This window comes from Jaculus jaculus, chromosome 9 (genome assembly GCF_020740685.1).
Source record: "Jaculus jaculus isolate mJacJac1 chromosome 9, mJacJac1.mat.Y.cur, whole genome shotgun sequence".
Classification (NCBI taxonomy): Eukaryota; Metazoa; Chordata; class Mammalia; order Rodentia; family Dipodidae; genus Jaculus; species Jaculus jaculus.
In genome coordinates this window covers 105,870,405-105,894,299 of record NC_059110.1, presented here as the reverse complement: position 1 = coordinate 105,894,299, position 23,895 = coordinate 105,870,405, and the positions used below count along the sequence as shown (strand labels likewise).

At 40.4% G+C, this 23,895-nt stretch overlaps 1 protein-coding gene across 1 annotated transcript in view; it reads left to right on the top strand.

The window, feature by feature from the left end:
* Window positions 1-20,259, top strand: part of Utp18 (UTP18 small subunit processome component) — a 43,068-nt gene extending 22,809 nt beyond the window's left edge. Inside the window, exons 8-14 of the mRNA XM_045158733.1 lie at window positions 357-457; window positions 1,243-1,333; window positions 2,785-2,908; window positions 9,548-9,722; window positions 17,849-17,991; window positions 19,226-19,264; window positions 20,123-20,259. Coding sequence (XP_045014668.1) covers window positions 357-457; window positions 1,243-1,333; window positions 2,785-2,908; window positions 9,548-9,722; window positions 17,849-17,991; window positions 19,226-19,250 — 659 coding nt within the window. The 3' untranslated portion in view covers window positions 19,251-19,264; window positions 20,123-20,259. The remainder of the gene's footprint in view (window positions 1-356; window positions 458-1,242; window positions 1,334-2,784; window positions 2,909-9,547; window positions 9,723-17,848; window positions 17,992-19,225; window positions 19,265-20,122) is intronic.
* The last annotated feature ends 3,636 nt before the right edge of the window (window positions 20,260-23,895 follow it).

Here is a 23,895-nt window from a genome sequence, read left to right as displayed (position 1 = left end):
TTCTCTGGTCTGCAGTTAAATTGCAAATGCTAACCAAGACAGTGAATTCTGTCTGGGCAAAGCCTGCCTGCCTGCCCAGGTTCAGTTCCCCAATACTCAAAGTCAGAAGTACAAAGCGGCCTATGTGTTTGGAGTTCATTTGTAGTGGCAAGAGGCCCTTGTGCTCCCATGGCTTATGTGGGTGCTAGAGAATTGAACCTGGGTCCTTAGGCTTCACAGGCAAATCTCCTTAACCATCTTAACTAAGCCATCTCTCCAGCCTGATCCTAGACATTGTAAAAGGTAAGAACTTGATTGTAGAAAATAGGCATATTGAAAACCATATTAAACCTTGATTGATTCATCTTTTTTCTTAGGTTTGAAAGAGAAAAGAGTGAGGCGTTTTGAAGTCTCCCCAGATGGATCCTACTTGCTTATAACAGGCGTTGCTGGATTTTCTCATTTGCTGTCAATGAAGGTGAGACATTATTAGTTACAACATGTTCTTTTTACATTGAACATAAGTGTAGAGCAAGGCTTAGGGTTAAGGACAGTCTTGAACTTTATCTCAGTGTAGGCTTAAATCTGCATCTCAAGTAGGGGAGCACAGGTAGAACTTTGTAGAAGTAATGGCACTTGGGAGAAATTTCCTTTTTTGGGTTGCTCTAGTGCAGGCTTACCTGAAATTCAGTATGATGTCTCAGGGTGGCCTCCAACTCATAGCACTCCTCCTACCTTTGCCTCCCAAGTACTGAAAATAAAGGTGTGCAACACCATGCCTGGACTATTTATTTGAGAGAGAGGGAGGGAGGAAGAGAGAGTGGGCGCAGCAGGGCATCTAGCCACTGCACATGAACTGCAAATAAATTCCAGATGCATGTGTCACTTTGTGCATCTGGTTTACATGGGTACTGGGGAATTAAACCTGTGTACTTAGCCTTCTCAGGCAAGCACCTTAACTGCTAATTTGTCTCTCCAGCTCCAATGTTTTAAAAAATATTTTTATTTATTAGAGGCAGAGAGAGTAGGAGCTCCAGGTCCTTCAGTCACTGCAAATGAACTCCAGATGCATGCACCACCTTGTGCATCTGGCTTACATGGGTCCTGGGGAATCAAACCTGGGTCCTTTGGCTTTGCAAGCAAGTATCTTAACCACTAAGCAAGCCATCTAGCCCCCAAATTTTTTGACAATAATAAAAACAGTCTACTTTCTAGAAAATAGAGAACAATCATGCAACAATTAGTAAATGTTTATTCTTTTAGACCAAGGAACTGATTGGTAGCATGAAGATTAATGCAAGGGTTGCAGCATCCACATTTTCTTCAGATAGTAAGAAAATATATACATCTTCCGGTAAGTTAATGACATGAGAGAAGCTCTGCATGTGTTTCTGCTTCAAATTTAATTTTAAAACAAACAAAAAATGGGCTTCATTTTTCAATTCCTTGTTTTAGTAAGATAATCACAGTTTTTGAATTCATTTTTGTTACTGTTTGTCAGATCATTTAATTATCAGAAATAGTGAAGGGCTAACCATTTGACATGTTTACCACTACTGAGAAAATTTATCAGGGATATGGTTCAAGGGACATTCACTGGCTATTCACTAGGGAATAAGAATATAAGTAAAAGGGTGAACTTCGGAATATTATGTACAGGAAAGAGTTGAGCAGGAAGAGAGTGAAGAGCCATTGGGCACAGGGTCATTATAGGTAGGCATAATGGGGTGAGAAAGGAAGATGAGTAATACCAAGTGCTATAGAAAAACTTAGATGGCCATTTCCACCATGGAAATATTTGTGGTCTTTTTTTTTCCCCCATACTATTTATCTTTTATCTTGCCTACACAAATCTTTCACCAAATGTTGTTTATCTTTAGCATTCTTCATATCATAAAGGACTTGAAAAGTAACCATACATGTTTTCTTAGTTTAAATTATAAGCCCTTTGTGGTCTGAGTCAGTTCACTCATTTTTTCTTTCCCCATCATTATGATTCAGAATTTGTTATGTATGCCTAGTCTTACATATTGGTTACTCTAATGCTTGTGGTATTTAAAAGAAAATATTTACTATTTATTTATTTATTAGAGACAGAGAGAGAGTGGGCGCTCCAGGGCCTCTAACCACAACAAACGAACTCCAGATGCGTGTGCCACCTTCTGCATCTGGCTCATGTGGGACCTGGAGAATTGAACCTGGATCCTTAGGCTTTGCAGGCAAGAGCCTTAACTAAGCCATCTCTCTAGCTCGTTGTGGTATTTTTTAACCCTTCAAATTTTTGTTTCACTAGTGTGAATGAAATATAGCAGCTTTTTCTAAAAGTTCAACTCAAACTAAGTTTGTGATTTTTTTAAAACAATATTTATTTGCAAGCAGAGGAAGACAGAAGAGACAGACAGACAAAGAGTATGGAGCATGCAAGGACCTCTAGCCACTGCAAATGAATTTCAGATGTGCATCTGGCTTTATGTGGGTACGGTGGGGGGGGGGGCTCCAACCAGGGTCATTAGGTTTTGTAGGCAAGTCCCTTAACTGCTGAGCACCTCTCTAGCCCCTAATTTTGTGATATCTAACTTTAAACCTAAGGATACTTTAGTTAAATGACTGATGTACTTTTATTTTTCTTTTCTGATGCACTTTCATGTGTATGCAAAATATTTTTGTTTTCTAGAAGGAGGGTTATAATGGATCTTTATTTGTTGTGCTTTGTGCTGTTAAAGAGAGACTAAAAGCGGTCAGTTCACTTGTCTTTAAAGTTTAAAGCAGCATTAGCTGAACCCTTCTTTTGGCTCTTTTATTCAGGGGATGGAGAAGTGTATGTTTGGGATGTGAATTCAAGAAAGTGCCTTAACAGATTTATTGATGAAGGCAGCTTATATGGATTAAGCATTGCCACGTCGCGGAATGGACAGTATGTGGCCTGTGGGTGAGTGAGACTTGTGAAACCTGAATCACATAGTGCTAATAAAGAAATGTTCTGAGCTGGGCGTGGTGGCGCTTACCTTTAATCCCAGCACTCAGGTAGACAGAGATGGGAGGATTGCCATGAGCTTGAGGCCACCCTGAGACTACATAGTGAATTCCAGGTTAGCCTGGGGTAGAGTGAAACTCTACTGCAAAAAACCAAAATACAGGTTGGGTATGGTGGTGTACACCTTTAATCCCAGCCCTTGGGAGGCAGCAGTAGGAGGATCACTGAGAGTTCAATGCCACCCTGAGGCCACATAATGAATTCCAGGTCAGCCTGGACTAGAGAATGAGACTCTACTTTGAAAAACCAAAATAAAATAAAATAAAACCAAAATACATAGGTAGATATGTGAAATGTTTAGAAATTGGATATACTAGATGGTGTATAATGTATAGATGAGTCAAACCCAGGTGGGCGTTTTGCTTTGCAAAATTGTGTGGTACCCATTACTACTAATAATGGAGTTAGGGAGTTGACCAGTTCTTTTTTTTTGGAGGTAAAGTCTTACTCTAGTCCAGGCTGACCTGGAATTCACCACTATGTAGTCTCAAGTTGGTCTCGAAGTTATAGTGAGTTTATCAGTTCTTTAGCAAAGAAAATGCTGTGCTACCTTAAATTTTTGTAAATTTTTTTGGAACTTAAAATAATTATTTGATATGTCAGATTTTCTTCTTACTGTGTTCAGCCTTTTGCGATTGTTGAAGAAGATTTAAATCTTGAAGATACTTTACCTTTTTCCCTTTTACCTAGCTAGGTGGTATAAGCCAAGAGCATACTTTTTGGGAGTACTATTGTTAATATGGTCAGCACATTAAAAAAAAAGTGCCTACTATGTTATTAGTGGATATTCAACTGAGGAAAAGATGACTTTTTCTAAATATGCAGTAATAAATATATTAATAAATACATGGCAGGAGGAAGAATTGAGAATTTACCAAATCGCTGAAGCTTCTGTAATTCTGTAAATTCAAGAAGTCATCTTTTGGGGCTGGAGAGATAGCATAGTGGTTAAGGTGCTTGCCTGCAAAGCCAAAGGACCAAGCTTCAATTTCCCAGTATCCACATAAGCCAGAGGCACAAGGTGGCACATGCATCTGATGTTCATTGGTAGTGGTTAGAGGTCCTGAAGTGTTCATTCTCTCTCTCTCTCTCGGCCTTTCTCTTTCTCTCTCAAACAAATAAAAAGATAAAAGAAAAAAATAGAATTCATCTTTTAGACTAAACACAGTTGAGTTATAAAGAAATTATAGCTAAACCTTCCTGGGGGCTAGAGACATAGCTTAGCAGATAAGGGGCAAGAATCTTTAGGTGAGAACTCAACGTGGGTGCTGGTATCCAGAAGCATCATACTCCTTAGAATCTAACAAATTGTAAATCTTTCTGGCACCATTTGAAATTGTTAAACTACTACCTTGGAGTCTGGGAAGAAAGGCAAATAGACTAAGCTGTGGACTTGAAGACCATGCCAGTCTCATGTGGGTGTGACTTATAAAAAGGGTGGTGACAGATAACTTGATTAACTTGATTGCCCTGATTAAGCTTTCCTTTCCTTTGCTCCTGCTTAGCCATGTGCCAAACCTGTAGGGAGGTGCATCTTTGCCTCTGCCAGTTAGTGCTTCTGACTTATGTGGGTACTGGGAATCAAGCCCTGGTCGTTAGACTTTGTAGGAAAGCACTTTACCCTCATTAGCTTTTAAAAAAGTTTGGTGGTAGACAGTCAGCTCTGTAGGAATAACGGATGAATGAGACACTTGACGTAAGCCTTGGGGCCAGTAGAGAAAGAGGTGATTGTAAAGGAGCTGGAAGTGAGAATTGGTAGGGTGTTGTCTTAAAATTTTTATTTATTTATTTATTGTTTTTCAAGGTAGGGTCTCACTGTAGCCCAGGCTGACCTGGAATTTACTCCGTATTCTCAGGGTGCCATCAAACTCAGGGCGATCTACCTACCTCTGCTTCCCAAGTGCTGAGATTAAAGGTGTGCACCACCATGCCCAGATTTAAGAATTTTTTTTTTTTAATTTTTTATTTTTTTTAATTTTTATTAACATTTTCCATGATTATAAAATATATCCCATGGTAATTCCCTCCCTCCCCACCCCCACACTTTCCCATTTGAAATTCCATTCTCCATCATATTACCTCCCCATTACAATCATTGTAATTACATATATACAATATCAACCTATTAAGTATCCTCCTTCCTTCCTTTCTCCACCCTTTATGTCTCCTTTTCAACTTACTGGCCTCTGCTACTAAGTATTTTCATTCTCACGCAGAAGCCCAGTCATCTGTAGCTAGGATCCACATATGAGAGAGAACGTGTGGTGCTTGGCTTTCTGGGCCTGGGTTACCTGACTTAGTATAATACTTTCCAGGTCCATCCATTTTTCTGCAAATTTCATAACTTCATTTTTTTTTACCGCTGAGTAGAACTCCATTGTATAAATGTGCCATATCTTCATTAAAGGTGTTTGCTTGCAAGCCTGGCATTCCAAGTTCAATTCTCTAGACCCATGTACCCATGTAAAGCCAGATGCAAAGTGATGTATGCTTCTATAATCTTAGTGTGCTTTCAGCAATGGGAGGTGAAGCCAGGAGAATCTTACTGGCTTGACAAACAGTAGCAAAGACAAGGAAGACCCTGTCTCAGGTGAGGTTGAAGGAGAAGGGACTAGCTCCAGACCTCTACATGTGCACTGTGGCCCACACTTGCTCATATACACACAAAATTTTATAAAGAATTTAGGGGGAGGGCTGGAGGGATGGCTTCGTGGTTAAGGTGATTGCCTGCAAAGCCAACGGACCCAAGTTTGATTCTCTAGGACCCAAGTTAGCCTGATGCACAAGGTGGTGTATGCCTCTGGAGTTCGTTTGCAGTGGCTGGAGGCCCTGGCGTACCCATTCTCTCCCTCTCCCTCTTTCTCTGTTAAATAAATTAATTAATTAAAAGTTTTAAAAAGTTAGGGGAAAATAGTTTTATAAGCCAGAAAATAAAATGTATTTTCTCATATGGTATGAACTACATACATATAGGTCTAATTAAGGAGTTCATGTGAATCAAATGAGCAAATGTATATATAAGTAGATTGGACCTTGAAGCCACTAAGTAATTATAACATGCTATTTGTGTTTTGTTATAATACCAAGGTATGAAATCTTTCATTTGCTGATTTTGAGTTCCTTATGTATTGTTACTGACTTAATCAGCAACCAGCAATTATTAAGTGAATAAATGAGTGTGTGTGTGTTTTAAGAATGAGAGTACACTTACGGGAATGTGTGTTTATCACTTTTGTGAGAATGATGGTTACTTTCTTACATCTTTAAGATTTGCATTCTACTTACAAATAAGATATACTGTGATCTGAATGTGTTTCCCAAAATTCAGTTAAAACTTATTTGCCAGTGTAATAGTATTGAGAGTGGCCTTGAAGAGGTGATTATTAACTCCATAAAGTGTTCAGGGCTAGCTTAGACTATATAAGACCCTAAAAGTCAAAATGGAAAAAAATGCTTGAGGGAGTGGGTTTAATTTGTTTTGCCACATGAGGGCACATTCTCCTGGGAAGAGGCAGTATTGCGATTTTATCATAGAAAGACTTGAACGCTGCCAGCTCCTTGGCATCTACTTTGCAGCCTCCAAAACTAAGAAATGAATGACTCAGTCTTAGGTGGTGGTACTACAGTAGAAGTGATCTAAGACCATTTTGAATTAAGTATCTGGATAACTTTCTTTTTGTATTTATGTATGTATATTTTCTTGGAGACAAGGTTTCATTTAGCCTAGGCTGGCTTAAACTCACCATGTAGCTCAGGAAGGCCTTGAACCCCTACTTCTTCTGCTTCTGTATCAGCCTTTTGAATACTGAGATTACAAGTGTGTCCCACCACCTCTGGCTTTATGAAAACCTTATTCTTTTTTTTTATTTATTTTTTAATTTTTATTAACATTTTCCATGATTATAAAATATATGAAAACCTTACTCTTTTTTTTTTTTTAATTTCTTTATTTGAGAGAGAGAGAATGGGCACAGCAGGCCTCCAGCCACTTAAAACACTCTAGACACATGTGCCACCTTGTACATTTGGTTTATGTGGGTCCTGGGGAATTGAACCTGGGTCTTTTGGCTTTTCAGGCAAGTGCCTTAACCTCTAAGCCATCTCTCCAGCCCAGAAAACCTTATTCTTAATGCTTGAGACATTAGAAGGTATGCCTATTGAGATTTAAAACAAATAAACAAAAAAAGCCTTCATTTATTTTGTTCAGTTTTGTTTATGACTGAGCATCTCACCTAGCCCTGGCTGACTTAAACTCACTGTGTTGCCTAGAATGGCCTCAGGCTTGTGGCAGTTGTCCTGTCTGAGTTTCTTACTTGCTGAAATGGCAGGTGTGAATCATCCACCTGGCTTAAAATTCTTGTATGTGAATGATTCTGTTGAAGATCTATAACACTAGGCTATTTTTTTTCCCCTTCTTTTCTCAGAGTTGAGTCTTACTCTAGCCCAGGCTGACCTGGAGCTCACTCTGTAGTCCCATAGCAGTCCTCCTGCCCCTGCCTCCCTAGTGCTAGGATCCAAGGTGCACATCACCATACCCTGCCTGGAATTTAATTTTTAAAATTTATTCATTTGTTTATTTGAGAAAGAGAAAGTGGTCACACTGGAGCCTCTAGCCACTGCGAACAAATGCCAGGCGCATGTATCTAGCTTTATATGAGTGCTGGGGAATCGAACCTGGGTTCTTAGGCTTTGCAGACAAGCGCCTTAGCTGTTGAGCTATCTCTCCAGCCCCAAGAATTTACTTTTTATTTTATTTTTATTTTTTGGTTTTTCGAGGTATGGTCTCATTCTAACTCAGGCTGACCTGGAATTCACTCTGTAGTCTCAGGTTGGCCTCGAACTCACAGCGATCCTCCTACCTCTGCCTCCCGAGTGCTGGGATTAAAGTCGTGTGCCACCACACCTGTTTCCTTTCTTTTATAATTAGCTGATTTATTTATTTATAAACACAGAGAAGAGAGTCAGACAGAGAGAAGAATGGACACACCAGGGCCTCCAGTCACAGCAAACAAACTCCACTCTGAGAACTACAAAAAAGTAGTGAACATTAACACCTTAGTTTAGCTTTACTGGGGATAATTTATAGTCAAAGGCTATGGCTATCCACTGCAAGTTTACTTAAATGCTTATCAGCAAAGCATTATATCCAGTGCTCTTAAAAAGTAAATTCTGGGCTGGAGAGATGGCTTAGCAGTTAAGTGCTTGCCTGTGAAGCCTAAGGACCCCGGTTCGAGGCTCGGTTCCCCAGGTCCCACGTTAGCCAGATGCACCAGATGCACAAGGGGGCGCACGCGTCTGGAGTTTGTTTGCAGTGGCTGGAAGCCTTGTCGTGCCCATTCTCTCTCTCTCTCCCTCCATCCGTCTTTCTCTCTATGTCTGTTGCTCTCAAATAAATAAATAAATAAATGAACAAAATTAAAAAAAAAAAAGTAAATTCTTAGCCAGGCGTGGTGGCACACGCCTTTAATCCCAGCACTCGGGAGGCAGAGGTAGGAGGATCGCTGTGAGTTCGAGGCTGCCCTGAGACTATAGAGTGAATTCCAGGTCAGTCTGGGCTAGAACAAGAACCTACCTTGAAAAACTAAGAACAACAACAAAAGAAAAACACCAAAAAAATAAATAAAAATAAAAAAAGAAAGAAATTGGCAGAAGGCTATGATGCTTTTCAGTATTATTTTGGAAGGTGCCACAAATAAAACAGTGGTCCAAAGAAGCAGCAATCATTGGGGAATGTCTTGTTATTTTTCACATACTTGAATGTTATGCAGTGTTGTAGGCAGTGGTAGAGTACTTGGAAAAAAAGTAAGGCAGTAAGCACAGTAGCAATGGCCAACTTAGTCTTTTTTTTTTTTTTTCTTTTGGATTTTCGAGGTAGGGTCTCACTCTAGCCCAGGCTGACCTGGAATTCATTATGTAGTCTCAGTATGGCCTTGAACTCATGGTGATCCTCCTACCTCTGCCTCCCACGTGCTGGGATTAAAGGCGTGCGCCACCACACCCGGCTTAACTTAATCTTTTTTTGTTCACCTTTGCATCCATCGCCGGGAGGGGTTGATACTTAGAATATATTTTTCTGAATTATTTTTATTTGAGACAGTGTGTGAGAATGGGCATGCCAGGGCTTCTAGCCACTGCAAACAAACTCCAGATACATGTGCCACCATGTGCATCTGGCTTACATGGGACCTGAAGAATCAAACCTGGGTCCTTAGGCTTTGCAGGCAAGTGCCTTAACTGCTAAGCCATCTCTCCAGTCCTGGAATATAGTTTTCAAAGGAGAAAAATAATTCTGTGCTCTCTTGGATTTTGTAATTTTATCAACAACAGAAAAGTTGCCAAGTTAATAGCTTAGCAGAACCAAAGTAGAACTGTTAGCATTAGTCTAGCTTTTGTCTTGCCAAAACTTGCCAGCTACTGGGATGTTTGCAATATGTGATTTCTGAAAATACTTGTTTGTGGTTTAAAATCTCTGTTCACCTAAGTTATGAAAATAAGTAAAAACTTTTTCAAAATCCATTTTCTTTTTCTTCGCAGCTCTAACAGTGGCGTGGTAAACATATACAGTCAAGATTCTTGTCTCCGAGAAACAAACCCAAAGCCGATCAAAGCCATAATGAATCTGGTTACTGGTGTTACTTTTATGACCTTCAATCCTTCTACAGAAATATTAGCAATAGCTTCAAGAAAAATGAAAGAAGCCGTTAAATTGGTAATAGTCTTTTTACCTTGTTAATTTTAAATTTAAATTGACAACACTGAATAGTAATGAGAAAGTAGAATGTTAGATTGTTTTATGAGGTGACTTCTGGTCCAGAGATGTCGCTCAGTTGGTAGACTGCTCATCTACATGTATAAGGTCATGGGTTCGACCCCTAGCACTGTAAAAATTGGGTATGGTAGCACATGTCAGTAATCCTAGCACTTGGGAGTTTGAGGCTATTCTTGGCTGCCTGTTTGAAGCCAGCCTGGGCTACAGGAGACTCTGTCTCACAAATAAATAAATAAAATAACATAAAAAGCATACCAAACCTAAAAAAAAATGACTTATTTTAGTCACTGTTAGGTTTCTGTTATAAAAGTTATTCATATTTGTACCTTTGGGGTGTTAAACTAGTGCACAATAGTCACCAAATTTGTATCATGTTAGTCTTTTAGGAAAGCTAGACTGTCCATTCCTAGTATTTCTTAAATAGAAGTTCTCATTTTCAGAGGTTTTTGCCAGCATGTGAATTAAGGCAAACACTTTATTCCTCCAGTTTTCTTACATACTCTGAAGATCTGTTATAAGAGTAGAGGCGGAGCTGGGCGTGGTAGCGCATGTCTTTAATCCCAGCATTTGGGAGGCAGAGGTAGGTGGATCACTGTGAGTTCAAGGCCACCCTGAGATTACGTAGTGAATTCCAGGTTAGCCTGGGGTAGAGCAAGACCCTACCTTGAAAAACCAAAAAAGAAAAAGAAAAGAAAAAAGAGTAGAGGCAGGTTGGACATGGTGGCACACATCTTTCATTCCAGCATTCAGGAGGCAGAGGTAGGAGGATCACCATGAGTTCAAGGCCACCCTGAGACTACAGAGTGCCAGGTCAACCTGAGCTAGAGTGAGACCCTACCTCAAAAAAAAAACAAGCACACAAAGAAAGAGTAGAGGCAGTTCTCAGAATTAGAACATAAATTAAGTCAGCAATAAGTTAAGTTTAAAATATTGCAATTCAAATAGCTAGAAATGACTTAAGAATGCCCATGTCAAAAGTCCCTTACGGGGCTGGGAAGATGGATCAGTGGTTAAAGGTGTTTGCTTACAAATCCTGATGGCCTGCGTTCAATTCCCCAATACCCACATAAAGCCAGAATTACAAAGTGGTGTGGATATCTGAAGTTCATTTACAGTGGCAAGAGGCATTGGTGCATACTCTCTTCCTCTCTCAAATAAATGAATAAAAATATTTTTTAAGAAGTGCCTTATGGGCTGGAGAGATGGCTTAGTGGTTAAGTGCTCGCCTATGAAGCCTATGGACCCCGGTTCGAGGCTCAGTTCCCCAGGTCCCATGTTAGCCAGGTGCACAAGGGGGCGCACGCATCTGGAGTTTGTTTGCAGTGGCTGGAAGCCCTGGCGTGCCCATTCTGTCTCTCTCCCTCTATCTGTCTTTCTGTGTTTGTTGCTCTCAAATAAATAAATAAATAATGAACAGAAAAATAAAAAAAAAAAAAGAAGTGCCTTACAGGGCTGGAGAGATGGCTCTGTGGCTAGGGTGCTTTCCTATGAAGCCTAAGGACCCATGTTCGACTCTGTAGATCCCACTTAAGTCAGACACACAAGGTGACACGAGCATGCAAGGTTGCACATGTGCACAATATGGCATATGCCTGGAGTTTGATTGCAGTGGCTGGAGGCCCTGCCGTGCCAATATGCTCCCTCCCTCTCCCTCTCTCTCTCTCATAAAAAAAATTAAAATAAAAAAAGATCCCTTATGGCACCTTCAAGTTTGGTGATTTAATGAAAGACATAGGACTCAATATTCGGTCATATTCATGGCTTAGATTTATTACAACCATAGAATACAAAACAAAATCCACAAAGATGGTGAGGCATGGTGGTGCACACCTTTAATCCCCATATTAGGAGGCTGAGGTTGGAGGATCATATGAGTTTGAGGCCAGCCTCCTTCAGAAAATAAAAAAAAATCAGCAAATGACAAATGGTACAGGTGAGATATCCAGGAATCCTTTCCCAGTGGAGTTGCACAAGGCACATGTGGTGCATCCAGCAAGGAAGTATGATCACACACATCCAGCATTTTCTTCCAGGGAGGATTACTAGAGTGTCCCAAGGTTTTGGTTGGGGGGTTATGTAGGCACCCTCTGTGTATCACTTGCATAGATTTCTAGAAATAATGCCAGATATTTTTTGTTGCTGTTTTTTTGTTTTGTTTTGTTTTGTTTTTTGAGGTAGGGTCTTACTCTAGCCCAGGCTGACCTGGAATTCACTATGGAGCCTCAGGGTGGCCTCGAACTCATGGCGATTCTCCCACCTCTTCCTCCCGAGTGCTGGGATTAAAGGTGTGCGCCACCACACCGGCGAGCCAGATATTTAGCATAAATCACTTTGTTGATACAGATGGATTAGGCCAGGTGCACCTTTTTCCCATTCAGTGAAGGTTTCATAGCTACACAGTGGAGTGTTTACTCAGGCCTTGATGAGAACACCAGCCTTAGGCCTATGTGAGCTCTTTTCAGTTCAGTTTAAGTTACCTTTAACCCTGAAGTTTCCTACTCTTTAGACAGAACCAATTTAACAGTATTTTGTTCTTGTATACTAGCATGTAACTTAGGAAGGGTCACAAAGAACTCTACAAAAATAGCTTTACTGTGTATATAAATCTTGGTTGGCAGTTATTTACTTTCAGTACTTGAAATATATCATTCTATACTTCCCTTGGTGTTAGGGTTGCTTATGAGAGAGAACTGATGTCATTCTGATGTATTTTTATTTGTAGGTGAGTTGGTTTTTTATTCCTTACAGCTCGCCCTTCCTTCCTTCCTTCCTTCCTTCCTTCCTTCCTTCCTTCCTTCCTTCCTTCCTTCCTTCCTTCCTTCCTCCCTCCCTCCCTCCCTCCCTCCCTCCCTCCCTTTCTCTCTTTCTTTATAGTATAGGGTTCTTGCCGTTGTCATTAGGGTTGCTTGCATGAGCATGGGTGGAGAGTTATTGATTAGCGTGCAGACAGCTTTCCAGTGGCTACACCACTGAAGGAAATAGGTCTTCCCTCCACCACCAGGTATAAACTGCTAGTGGCTCCTTTATTTGAGAGAGGGTATTTGTGTATAGGTATGTCAGAACAGAGAGAAAGAGAGAGGGAAAGAGTGTCTGTGTATGGGTATGCCAGAGCCTCTTGCTGCTGCAAACAAACTCAAGATGCATATGCTACTATGTGTGCGTAGCCTTATGTGGCTACTAGGGAATTGAACGTAGGTTGGTGGATTTTGCAAGCAAGCACCTTTAATTGCTGAGCCATCTCCCTAACCTTTTGCTAAGTTTTTCATTTCTTTGTTTATAAGGCAGGATCTCACTCACCAAGGCTGACCTGGAACTTACTATGTAGGTCAGACTGGCCTCAATCTCATGGTGATCTTTCTCCCTAGTGCTGGAATTAAAAGTGTACACCACTGCACCTGGCCATTCCCCCCTCCCCCAAATAATCTCGGTTTGCTTGTTTTTGTTTTTTTTTCCTTCGAGGTAGGGTCTCACTGTGGTCTAGGCTGACCTGGAATAACTGTGTAGTCTCAGGATGGCCTGGAACTCACAGCGATCCTTCTACCTCTGCCTCCTCAGTGCTGGGATTAAAGGCATACGCCACCATGCCTGGCTCAGTTTTCTTGTAGATTTTTTTCTTCCATATTGCAACATTGTAGCTATATTTCTGATTTTCTCATCACTTTTTCCTATCCTGACTCTCCAGGTTTTGGATTGAACTCATCTCCTTCCTTATTTATGTCCTGTCTAGGTAATAATCATTTTTCCTGTACACCTTTGAAGTGTTCACATGGCATTTTACCTATTCCAGTCTCTCACTTGAAGAGTTACAATCTTTTGGAGGAGTCATGTTGCCTTGCTTTTTTGTTTCTTGTTTTTTTTTTTTTTTTCCTGCTGTTGTTAAGATACACTTATCTCCTGATTTGTATATCTCTTCTGATTATATTCAGAATCTTTTTATTGAGCACTTGAGGGCTGAGTCCTACCCAGTACCATTCAGAGAGGAGAAACCAAAGTTCTGTTGACAACTGCATCAAACCTTGCAGTATACAAAGAACTGAAAATAGATTAAAGACCACTAGTGCATCACCAATGACCATAAAACAATGTAGTATATGCTATGATGTTGAACATTATTTGTTAATAGTAATGAATATATAAATTTGAGTACCTTATACTTTAATATATAAGTAGTTATGAATAAGATAAAGGAAGAAGGGAAAGAGAAAATAGAGGAGAGAAGCAAGGTTAAAGGAAAAAGAGGAAGAGTAGTGGAGAAGAATGTTGCAGAGTGGAAAAAGTATAAAAAATTTAAAAAAGTAAAAGAATACAATGAGAAAACAAAGATTTCTCAATAATGAAAAAGTTCAAGAAACAAAATTAGATAAATGTAAGAAGGGGAATGAAAAATAAAAACATGAGGTACAACAATAAATGCTAAGGCAGTACCACTTTTGGATAAGGTTTTGGGCATCTCTTTCTCCCTCACAACCAGGAAACCTTGCAGCCAAGCTGTGTTTGGCTTGGTTTCTTTTCAAAGCATTACCTGTCTTTTCACTTTGCAAGTGTCCTGTCAGTATCTCTGAAGTTTTGAAACTCTCCCTGCCTTGCTGTCTTCAAAATGTCTATTGTTTTCTTACCTGTCTTTCAGCGGGTCACTTGGAAGCAGCTTCTGTCAGTCATCTTCCCCAGAACCAGCATTCACACACATTTCATTTTCCCCCACTCTTTTTTTTTTTTTTTTAAGGTAAGGTCTCCCTCTAGCCCACACTAACTTGGAATTCACTATGTAGTCTCAGGGTGGCCTCAAATTCCTATCTACCTCTGCTTCCCAAGTACTGGGATTAAAGGTGTGCTCCACCTCACCGAGCACTATTACCTCTGTTGAGTGAATCATTTGAATGAAAACGTTCTAATTTAAAGCAGCTTTCAAGCCCTTGCTGTTCTAATGAGAGTGGAAGTTTGCTGGTTTGTATTCACCTTTTATCATTCTAATACTAATAAATTGCTTTGGAAAAGTGTGAGCTTTCTGTTTTGCAAAGGTACAGGGTAGTTAGTTTTGCGTAGTTTGCTTCAGTGATCATAAGAACCTTTATTTTTTTGTTTTTTTTAAAATTATTTTTTTTTTTTAAATTTATTTATTTATTTATTTGAGAGTGACAGACACAGAGAGAAAGACAGATAGAGGGAGAGAGAGAATGAATGGGCGCGCCAGGGCTTCCAGCCTCTGCAAACGAACTCCAGACGCGTGCGCCCCCTTGTGCATCTGGCTAACGTGGGACCTGGGGAACCGAGCCTCGAACCGGGGTCCTTAGGCTTCACAGACAAGCGCTTAACCGCTAAGCCATTTCTCCAGCCCTATTTTTTTGTTTTATTGTGGCACAAATCATACAAGGAATCATTAGTAATAGCCAAATCATATTTTTTAAATGGTAGTCAACCATAATATCTAATGGAAAGAAGCCAGCCATAACAGCTTCAGTATGCCTGTGAAACAGTGTGTGTGTCATTAAGTACAATTGCTTATAATGATCCAAAGCATTTTGTTAGCCCAGCAAAAAGCAGTGAATATAAATATAAGTCAGTGCACCAGCAGGAGACCCTGAATTCAAATTGCTATCACATGTACAATCTTAGAGAAAGTGTAGAACTTATCTAAAAAGAATTTTGATGTCTTGACCCTTAAGTATTCTGGCAGACATGGTGTTGGGGATTGGGATGGTTTGAATGTAAAATGTCTTCCATAGCCTCAAGTGTTTGAGATTAAGACTACCTCAGAAAAACAAAAAACAAAACATCCCCCCAAAAAACAAATAAATAATAGAAATACAGAGGGCTCCAGATTGCCACAATTAATAGCTGTATGATACCTCTTCCTTTGAACATGAAGGTACTCTGTCTCTTGGAAAGAGTTACCATCACCATCTGCTTGCATTAGCTGCTTCCGTGCCTGTGTGTTACCATCCAGAAATGGGTATGGGCCCATTAAGGCTGAAGGTGTAGGTTTGTCTTGCCTGTCTTGGATTCAGACATCTTTTCCTCAGACATAGACTTGGGAGAAACAGGTGTGCTCCTCATAACATGTAGGCCAGCTTTATTCTGAGATTTTGGTACTTTAAATCTGAACACAATTTGATTGAATGAATAGGTTTTTCATGATGCCATCGTCTTTGAGAGGCAATGACAAAGAATTGATGATACTGTTGAAAAATAGAAGTGTGAAGAGGAAATTTTATGATAACAGGGAGTTTTTTTTTGGGGGGGGGGTTGAGGTAGGGTCTCACTCCGGTCCAGGCAGGCTTGGAATTAACTATGTAGTTTCAGGGTGGCCTTGAACTCTCGGCAATCCTTCTACCTCTGCCTCCCGAGTGCTGGGATTAAAGGCATGCACCACCATGCCCAGTGCAGATGTTTTTTAAATCAGATTTTTTTTTGGTTAAATTGTTGTTTTTTTTTTTTTTTAATATATTTGTTTACTTGAGAGAGAATGCGTGCCATAGAGAAGGAAAGAGAAAGCATATGGGTGTGCCAGAGCATCTGCAGTTGCATACTAATTCAGGATGCATGTGCCACTTGGTACATCTTGCTTTATATAGGAACATTAAATTGAACCCCAGGCCAGCAGGCTTTGTGGAAAAGTGCCTTTAGCCATTGAGCCATCTCTCCAGCTCCTTAAAATCAGATTCTTCATGATGTTAAAATGTCTATTCCCAGTGATCAGATTTTACTGTTTACTGTGGGTAGTAAGCTAGAGCACTAATGGGTACTGCCAACGTTTATTTATTTTTTCAGTTTTATTTATTTTTTTAAATTATTTATTTATTTATTTGAGAGCGACAGACACAGAGAGAAAGACAGATAGAGGGAGAGAGAGAGAATGGGCGCGCCAGGGCCTCCAGCCTCTGCAAACGAACTCCAGATGTGTGCGCCCCCTTGTGCATCTGGCTAACGTGGGACCTGGGGAACCGAGCCTCGAACCGGGGTTCTTAGGCTTCACAGGCAAGCGCTTAACCGCTAAGCCATCTCTCCAGCCCTTCAGTTTTATTTTTGAGGTAGGGTCTCACTCTAGCTCAGGCTGACCTGGAATTCACTCTGTAGTCTCGGGGTGGCCTCGAACTCACAGCAATCCTCCTACTTCTGCCTCCTGGGTGCAGAGATTAAAGGTGTGTGACACCATGCCCAGCTGACCTTTTGTTTTCAGTTTTTTGAGGTAGGGTCTCACTCTGTTCAAGTTGACCTAGAATTCACTATGTAGTCTCAAAGTGGCCTTAAACTCATGGTGATCCTTCTACCTGTGCCTCCTCAGTGCTGGGATTAAAGGCGTGCACCACCAGGCCCGGCTGACTTTTTTTTTTCTTTTTTTTGAGAGATGGGGTCCCACCTTGTAGTCTAGACTGGCTTCAAACTTGTGTTCCTCCATCTTCATACTTCCAAGTAGAATGCACCATTGTACCCACTTCTGTTGAATTTTCAATTCATTCCTTTATTTGTTCAGCAAACATTTGTATCTTATGGCACCAGGCTAGATACTTCATTAATACACTTTTCTCCCTCCCTCTCTTCTTGATAACACATTAAAGATCAAATTTTAATTTTGGACTAGTTGGCTAGTGTGGGGGTTTGGTTCAGGTGTCCCCCATAAACTCAGGTGTTCTGAATGCTAGGTTCCTAGCTTGATGGAGATTTGGGAATTAACGCCTCCTGGAGGGAGTGTAATGTTGGGGGCGGGCTTATGGGTATTATAGCCAGTTTCCCCATGCCAGTGTTCGGCACACCCTCCTGTTGCTGTGGTCCACCTTATGTTGGCCAAGGGGTGATGTCCACTCTCATACCACCATTTCCCCTGCCATCGTGGAGCTTCCCCTTGAGCCTGTGAGCCAAAATAAACCTCTTTTTCCCAGAAGCTGCTCTTTGGGTGATTTCTACCAGCAATGCGACCCAGACTGCAACAGCTAGTTTTAGAGAATAGTACTTCCATGAATGCTATATTTAATGGATTTTATGTTTAAGCAAAACACAAGATTAAAAGAAATTTTTAAAAAGTAAGTTCCCAATTTTTGTAATTTAAGGATTTTTATGGTCTCCTGCAGGTTCATCTTCCCTCCTGTACAGTATTTTCCAATTTTCCGGTTATTAGGAATAGTAATATTTCCCGTGTTCAAACCATGGATTTTTCTCCCAGAGGTGGATACTTTGCCTTGGGGAATGAAAAAGGCAAGGCCCTCATGTATAGGTAGGTATTATTTATGGTTAAAAGTCAGATGCCTTATAAACGGTTCTTGAAAATGTGAAGAGTAATATGTGTCCCCAATTCTACAGTTACATACAATTAATTAACAATTGTAGCACATGTGGTGTGACTCACCTCATCTAACTGCATCTTTCTCCCATAAAATGTTACTAGCAGAAAAGTTCACCTGAGAAGTGAAAATGTACATGCACGTCTATGTGTAGTTTGTATATTATTTTTCCCCAGTTAGTGGTAGTTTTAGAAATTCAAATTGACAAAAAGAAGCCACTTTAATAATATTGCCACTTTGTTGGTGGTTTATGTTGAGATTAACCTTTGCTGATTTGACAAGTCACTGTATACTCCACTAGATTTAAGGGATTTTTGTTTTCCCTGCAGCTGTGAGCTATAAATATAAGGATGTTAAGCCCAAAGATATCTAAAAGTTATGTGCTCTGTCCTGGTTTCTTTTCTTCACCCACCATATTTGGCCGTAAAACAGGCACAAACAGAATCTAATTGGATCATTGCTAGAAGATATAGGTGACAAGGTGGATCTTTGGGGAGAGCTAAAGAGCTTTCAGTAGGAAACCAGGGATTTAAATCACAATCTCTTTGCTTTCTCCCTGGGTTGGTTGTGAGTGCTACAGAGAACCTGTATTTATGTTTGAATGCTTTAGGGAGGTCCTACAGGCTGAAGAAAAGGTGCAGTGTAAATTGGTAGTAGGATAGTTGTATAAAAAATATCGTCAACAGTGTGGTTTAAACTTCTACTTACTTTGAGGATAGAATGAATAATACCAGGACAATTCTGTCAGTCTGATTTGAGGATTAATACAGATTTTGTAAAAAGGAAGTAGCTTTTCTAAGTTTGGATTTTTAGCTGAGATTTTACCTCAAAGCCAGTAGATTTATTTATTTATTTATTTATTTTTTGCCAGAGCATTGTTCTCTAGAATGCAACTCTCCTAACTGTACTAGTGAGTTGGCTTGAAAGCACATCTGTTAGGTGTGGCTGATAAGGTGTTTTGCAGATCTCAGCTTGATGCTTTGGATCTACTTTACTGGTTTTATCTATTATCTGAGGTGTTAGGATGCCGCTAACTAAATTGAGGGGTATGGAGATACCTGCTTGCTGAGAATGACTCAGATCACCCCCATCTTTGTAAATGCATTTCATGATGAAGCTAACTATATTGTACTGTGGGTAATTAAAAGTTGTTGTTTGCTTTCTCAGGTTGCATCATTACTCAGACTTTTGAAGACATTATATAAGGTAAGAAAAATATATGTATATTTTTTAGTTTTTTGAGGCATGGTCTCACCTTAGCCCAGGCTGACCTGAAATTCACTATGGCGTCTCAGGGTGGCCTTGAACTCATGGCGATCTTCCTACCTTTGCCTCCTGAGTGCTGATATTAAAGGCGTGCGCCACCATGCCTGGCAAGAAAAAAATATTTTTAATAACAGCTGTAGATTGTAGAATTACAGCATTAGTTGCATTTGGCAGAGGTGCTACTTTTTCCCAGCTTTGTTTTTCTGCCCCGAGGCTGGCTGCATCCTCAGTTTAGGGGATTGGGTGGAAGTAGATCAGGAGCTGTCCAGCCTGACCAGAGCCTTCCTTGGAATTATCCCAAATCACAGCAGTTGACCTCTCTGAGGTCAGATCTCTGCTGTTGTATTCAGTGATTGCCATCAAAACTGTAATTACTGAATGTCTTTATCCACACAAGAGAATAGGCTTAGCAGAGAGATAGGAATCTACAGAATCAGCTGCAATATGCATGTGCTTATACCTCCTGCTATGTATTTGTTTCTTGGGAGATTATTAAGTGGCTCACCCTTTCTTATAGAACCTGAGAGTAGCTGGGCAATAGTTTTAAAACAGGGCCTGCTTCCCGTAAGGCTGCATCTTTGGCCCAATGCAGAGCTGGTCTTGAGGCTGAACTTTAGGTCTTCTCAGGTTCTCAAGGATTGAAGAACTTCTAAAGGTAGAGTAATTTTGAGCAGTGCTATATCCAAGAGGAGAAAAGTAGTCCAGCCACTCTGCCTTTCAAAATTGTGACAGCACATGTTGCTTGTGATGACCAGCAGTTGTTAATCAGCTGTATAATTTTTGTCTGTTCTTCCTCAGATCCAGTTGATCCCAGCAGAGAATGTCTTGGAAATTTTCCCAAATTGTGATAATATTTGGATAATGGTTTGTGGAACTGGCTCTTTTTATATTAACAATGATGTCTTAATAAACACATGACAACTTTGAACTGAAAATAACTGTATGTGGTTCTTTCCTTCCAGATACACACACACACACACACACACACACACAGAGAGAGAGAGAGAGAGAGAGAGAGAATGAAAATTTGGATGCATTTCTTTTAAAACTAAACATGAGAAATTAGAAACCTAGTCAAAATAATGTAGGAAAAGAAGGAAAGAGCAGGTGTGGTGATACATGCCTTTAATTCTAGCACTTGGGAGGCAGCAGCATGAGGATCCCTGTGAATGCAGCTCTAAATACATAAATACATAAAATCAGTATATAAGGGCTGGAGAGATGGCTTAGTGGTTAAAGTACTTGCCTGCAAAGCCTAGGGACCTAGATTTTGGTTCCTTATTTATTACCCATGTAAGCCAGAGTGGTTCATGTATCTAGAGTTTGCTTGCAGTGGCTAGAGGTCCTGGTACACCTATTCTCTTTATATATGTCTCTCTCTCTCCAATAAATAAATGAAAATAAAATTTTTAATTAATTTATTTGATAGACTGGGTGTGACAGTCCTGGGGAATCAAACCTGGATCCTTTGGCTTTGCAGGCAAGCCCCATAACTAAGCTAAGCCATCTCTCCAGCCCTAAAACAGTTTTCAACAGTATACAAATGGTAAAGTTACTCCTGACTTCCAGCATCTTTCTGAAATACCATTCTTTATTACAAGGAGTGATGGCTGTCCACAGCATAGACAGCAACGTGCCCCAAGTGTGGCAGCTTCAAGTTTCTGTGGCGTGTTAGTGCTTTTCTCTGTTGTGCTGCTAGAGGGCAGCGGTGGATCGTTCAAGTGAACTGACGGGGTGGGGGGGGAGGGCTTTTGCTTGTCGCCTTGTTTTTAGCTTCACCTAAATTACTGCTTTTTGTAGAAATTATACCAAGCTATATATTTTGCATGTGCTTTTCAGTTCCAGAATGCTAAGATTTACAGGAATTTGTATTTCTAGAGAACATGAAAAAAGTTTTAAATTCTAACTGTACTTTGTTAAATTCTCTAGATCATTTTTATACTAGAAGCAGAGTTTTAAAAAAGGATTACATCTCTAGCATCTAGTTTAATGGTTGGTTCATATATGAAATACATAATTTTATGAGCTTGAGGTCTGTTCTGATTCTATATAAAAGAAAAGATTATGTATAAAACAAAAGGTAATTGTGGGGTAGTAACTAAAGGCACATTTTATGTAATACCAGGGTGATACATGGAGTGGATGGAGCAAGCTCCTATTCCAACTTCTAATTCCAAAAATCCATTTAGTAATGGATTTAAAAAAAATCTTCAATTAAGATTTTGTTTGGCTGATAATACATGGAAGCATTGTTCTATTTTCAGACATGGAAAGCTATCCTAGAAATCTAACATGAATGCAGAAATTATGATACCTCTGAAATATTTTGATGTTTTATATACACAGCAGGGTTAAACACATTTAGAATTGGGACTCTTTTAGGGGTTAAATTGTAAAAAAGAGCTAAGGAAGAATGTTAAGGCATAAGGAGACATGGACTGTAGATAGCTAGAGGCAGAACTCAAGTCATTTTTAAAAATAGATGATGAGTTGAAAACAAACCATGAAATAGCAGCTGGCAAATGCCTTTTCTCATTGACAGTTAAGGAACAATAAAATTCCTTCATTGTATGTCCTGCCCCTTCTTCAGGAAGCATGTATGGACTTGGCATAGTAAACTCAAACCAAAATCTCAAAAGTCCCAGTAAGATTATTTGCTGTTACTTTTATATGGCCCTTATTCTTTTTAAAAAATATTTTCTTTTTATTTATTTGAGAGAGGGAAAGAGGCAGAGAGAGAAAGAGAATGTGCACACCAGGGCTTCCAGCCACTGCAAATGAACTCCAAATGCATGTGGCACCTTGTGCACCTGCCTTATGTGGGTCCTGGGGAATCGAACCAAGGTCCTTTAGCTTTGTAGGCAAACACCTTAACCACTAAGCCGTCTTTCTAGCCTTATATGGCCCTTCTCTTGCTCAAGCTTCCCTCCTCCTCTCCTGTCCGTCCTTCCTTTCTTTTTTCGTTTTCAAGGTAGGGTTTTGTTCTAGCCCAGGCTTACCTCTGGAATTCACTATGGAGTCTTAGGATGGCCTCAAACTCAGTGATCAGACTACTGTTCTTTTGGTGTCTAGGGCAAACATTCTGCCACTGAGCTACACACCAGCCATCTCTGGCTCTTCTTGGGTAATGCTATAATAGAACTTAGGAAAGGAGCAAAAGTAAATGATTGATTGTAAAGATTTTCTTTTTAAAAAGGTAGAGAATGGGTGTGGCAGGGCCTCCAGCCACTGCAAATGAACTCCAAATGCATGTGCCGCTTTGTGCATCTGGCTTTATGTGGGGAATTGAACCTGGATCCTTAGGCTTTGCGGGCAAGTGCCTTAACCTCTGAACCATCTCTCCAGCCCCAGGATAGCTTGTCTTACCATAACTTTGCCAGGCTTATAAGTCATTTAGTACTAGGTGCAGCACAGGGTAAAGTCTTCATGTATGTTGCATTATGGCTGATTATTCTTAAAACTCTGACATGGACTAGGGAGGTAGCTTAGTTGGTCAAGTGTCAGCCTGGCATCCATCTCCAGCACTGCATAAGTCAGGTGTGGTGGCACATGCCTGTAATTTCAACACTTGGAGGTAGAAGCAGGAGGATAAGGAGGTCAAGGTCATCCATGCTTATATAGTGAGTTCAAGTACATCCTAGGCTACATGTGATCCTGTCTTTAAAAAAAAAAGACACTTCACATAGTAGTAGTCTCTTCATAAATGCAGAACTCCTTCCTTTATCCCAGTCCTCATAGGCCTGTCAGGGCTGAAAATACAGAGCTGTAGGCAATGATGCGAAAGACCTTGCTGGTCCTCTGGCCTGACAGTGGGAGTGACTTGTCCAAGGTTACTTGACTTCTTAATGTCCGACCTGCACTTGGGATCAAGGCCTTGATACTCAAACCTAGGAGTCTTGAGTTGCACTTTAATGTTCTGTCTATTATAATAACCCGTACTTTTTCAGTCTCTGTGGGTACTGTCTGTGGTGCCTTGTCTCTCATCACTGAGAGGTGGCAAAGGCCTTTAGTGTGCTCTGAGAAGTTTCCTCTGTAAAAAAGTGTATTAATCTCCTATGATCTTAGAAAGTCCCAGAAGTTTCATTGTAAAATCTTATCTCTGGTTGTCTCAGGGATGGGGTGTGAGTAGAGACTATGCTTCTCCTGGTCTTTCCCAGAGGCTGTCCTGTCTTGAAGGTTTAAAGGACCTATGTACCAAGGTCTTCCTATATCCCTCAGTCTTTGCTTTTAGGTGTCCTTGAAATAGCTTTGCCTAGTCTGTGGGGTGATTGCCTCCTGTCGTATGTGCTCCATTACACAGTTGAGTACATAGGATCCTTCTAGAGATGTGCTAAGGACACAGAAAGCCAGCTAACTTGGCTTTCCTATCAGCCTTCATTTGGGAATGTCATTTAATCCTTCCAAGTCTCTGTTTCTACTCCTGAGAACAGGGAGAACAGTGGAGGCTACTGTAGGGGATTGGTGGGGAATTCAGAGGTACTACATCATATAAGCACATGCTCACTGTCTGGCACAGAGCGAGCATCCGCCAGATGCCAGCTGTTATTATTTGCTCCTCTGATCCTTACTGC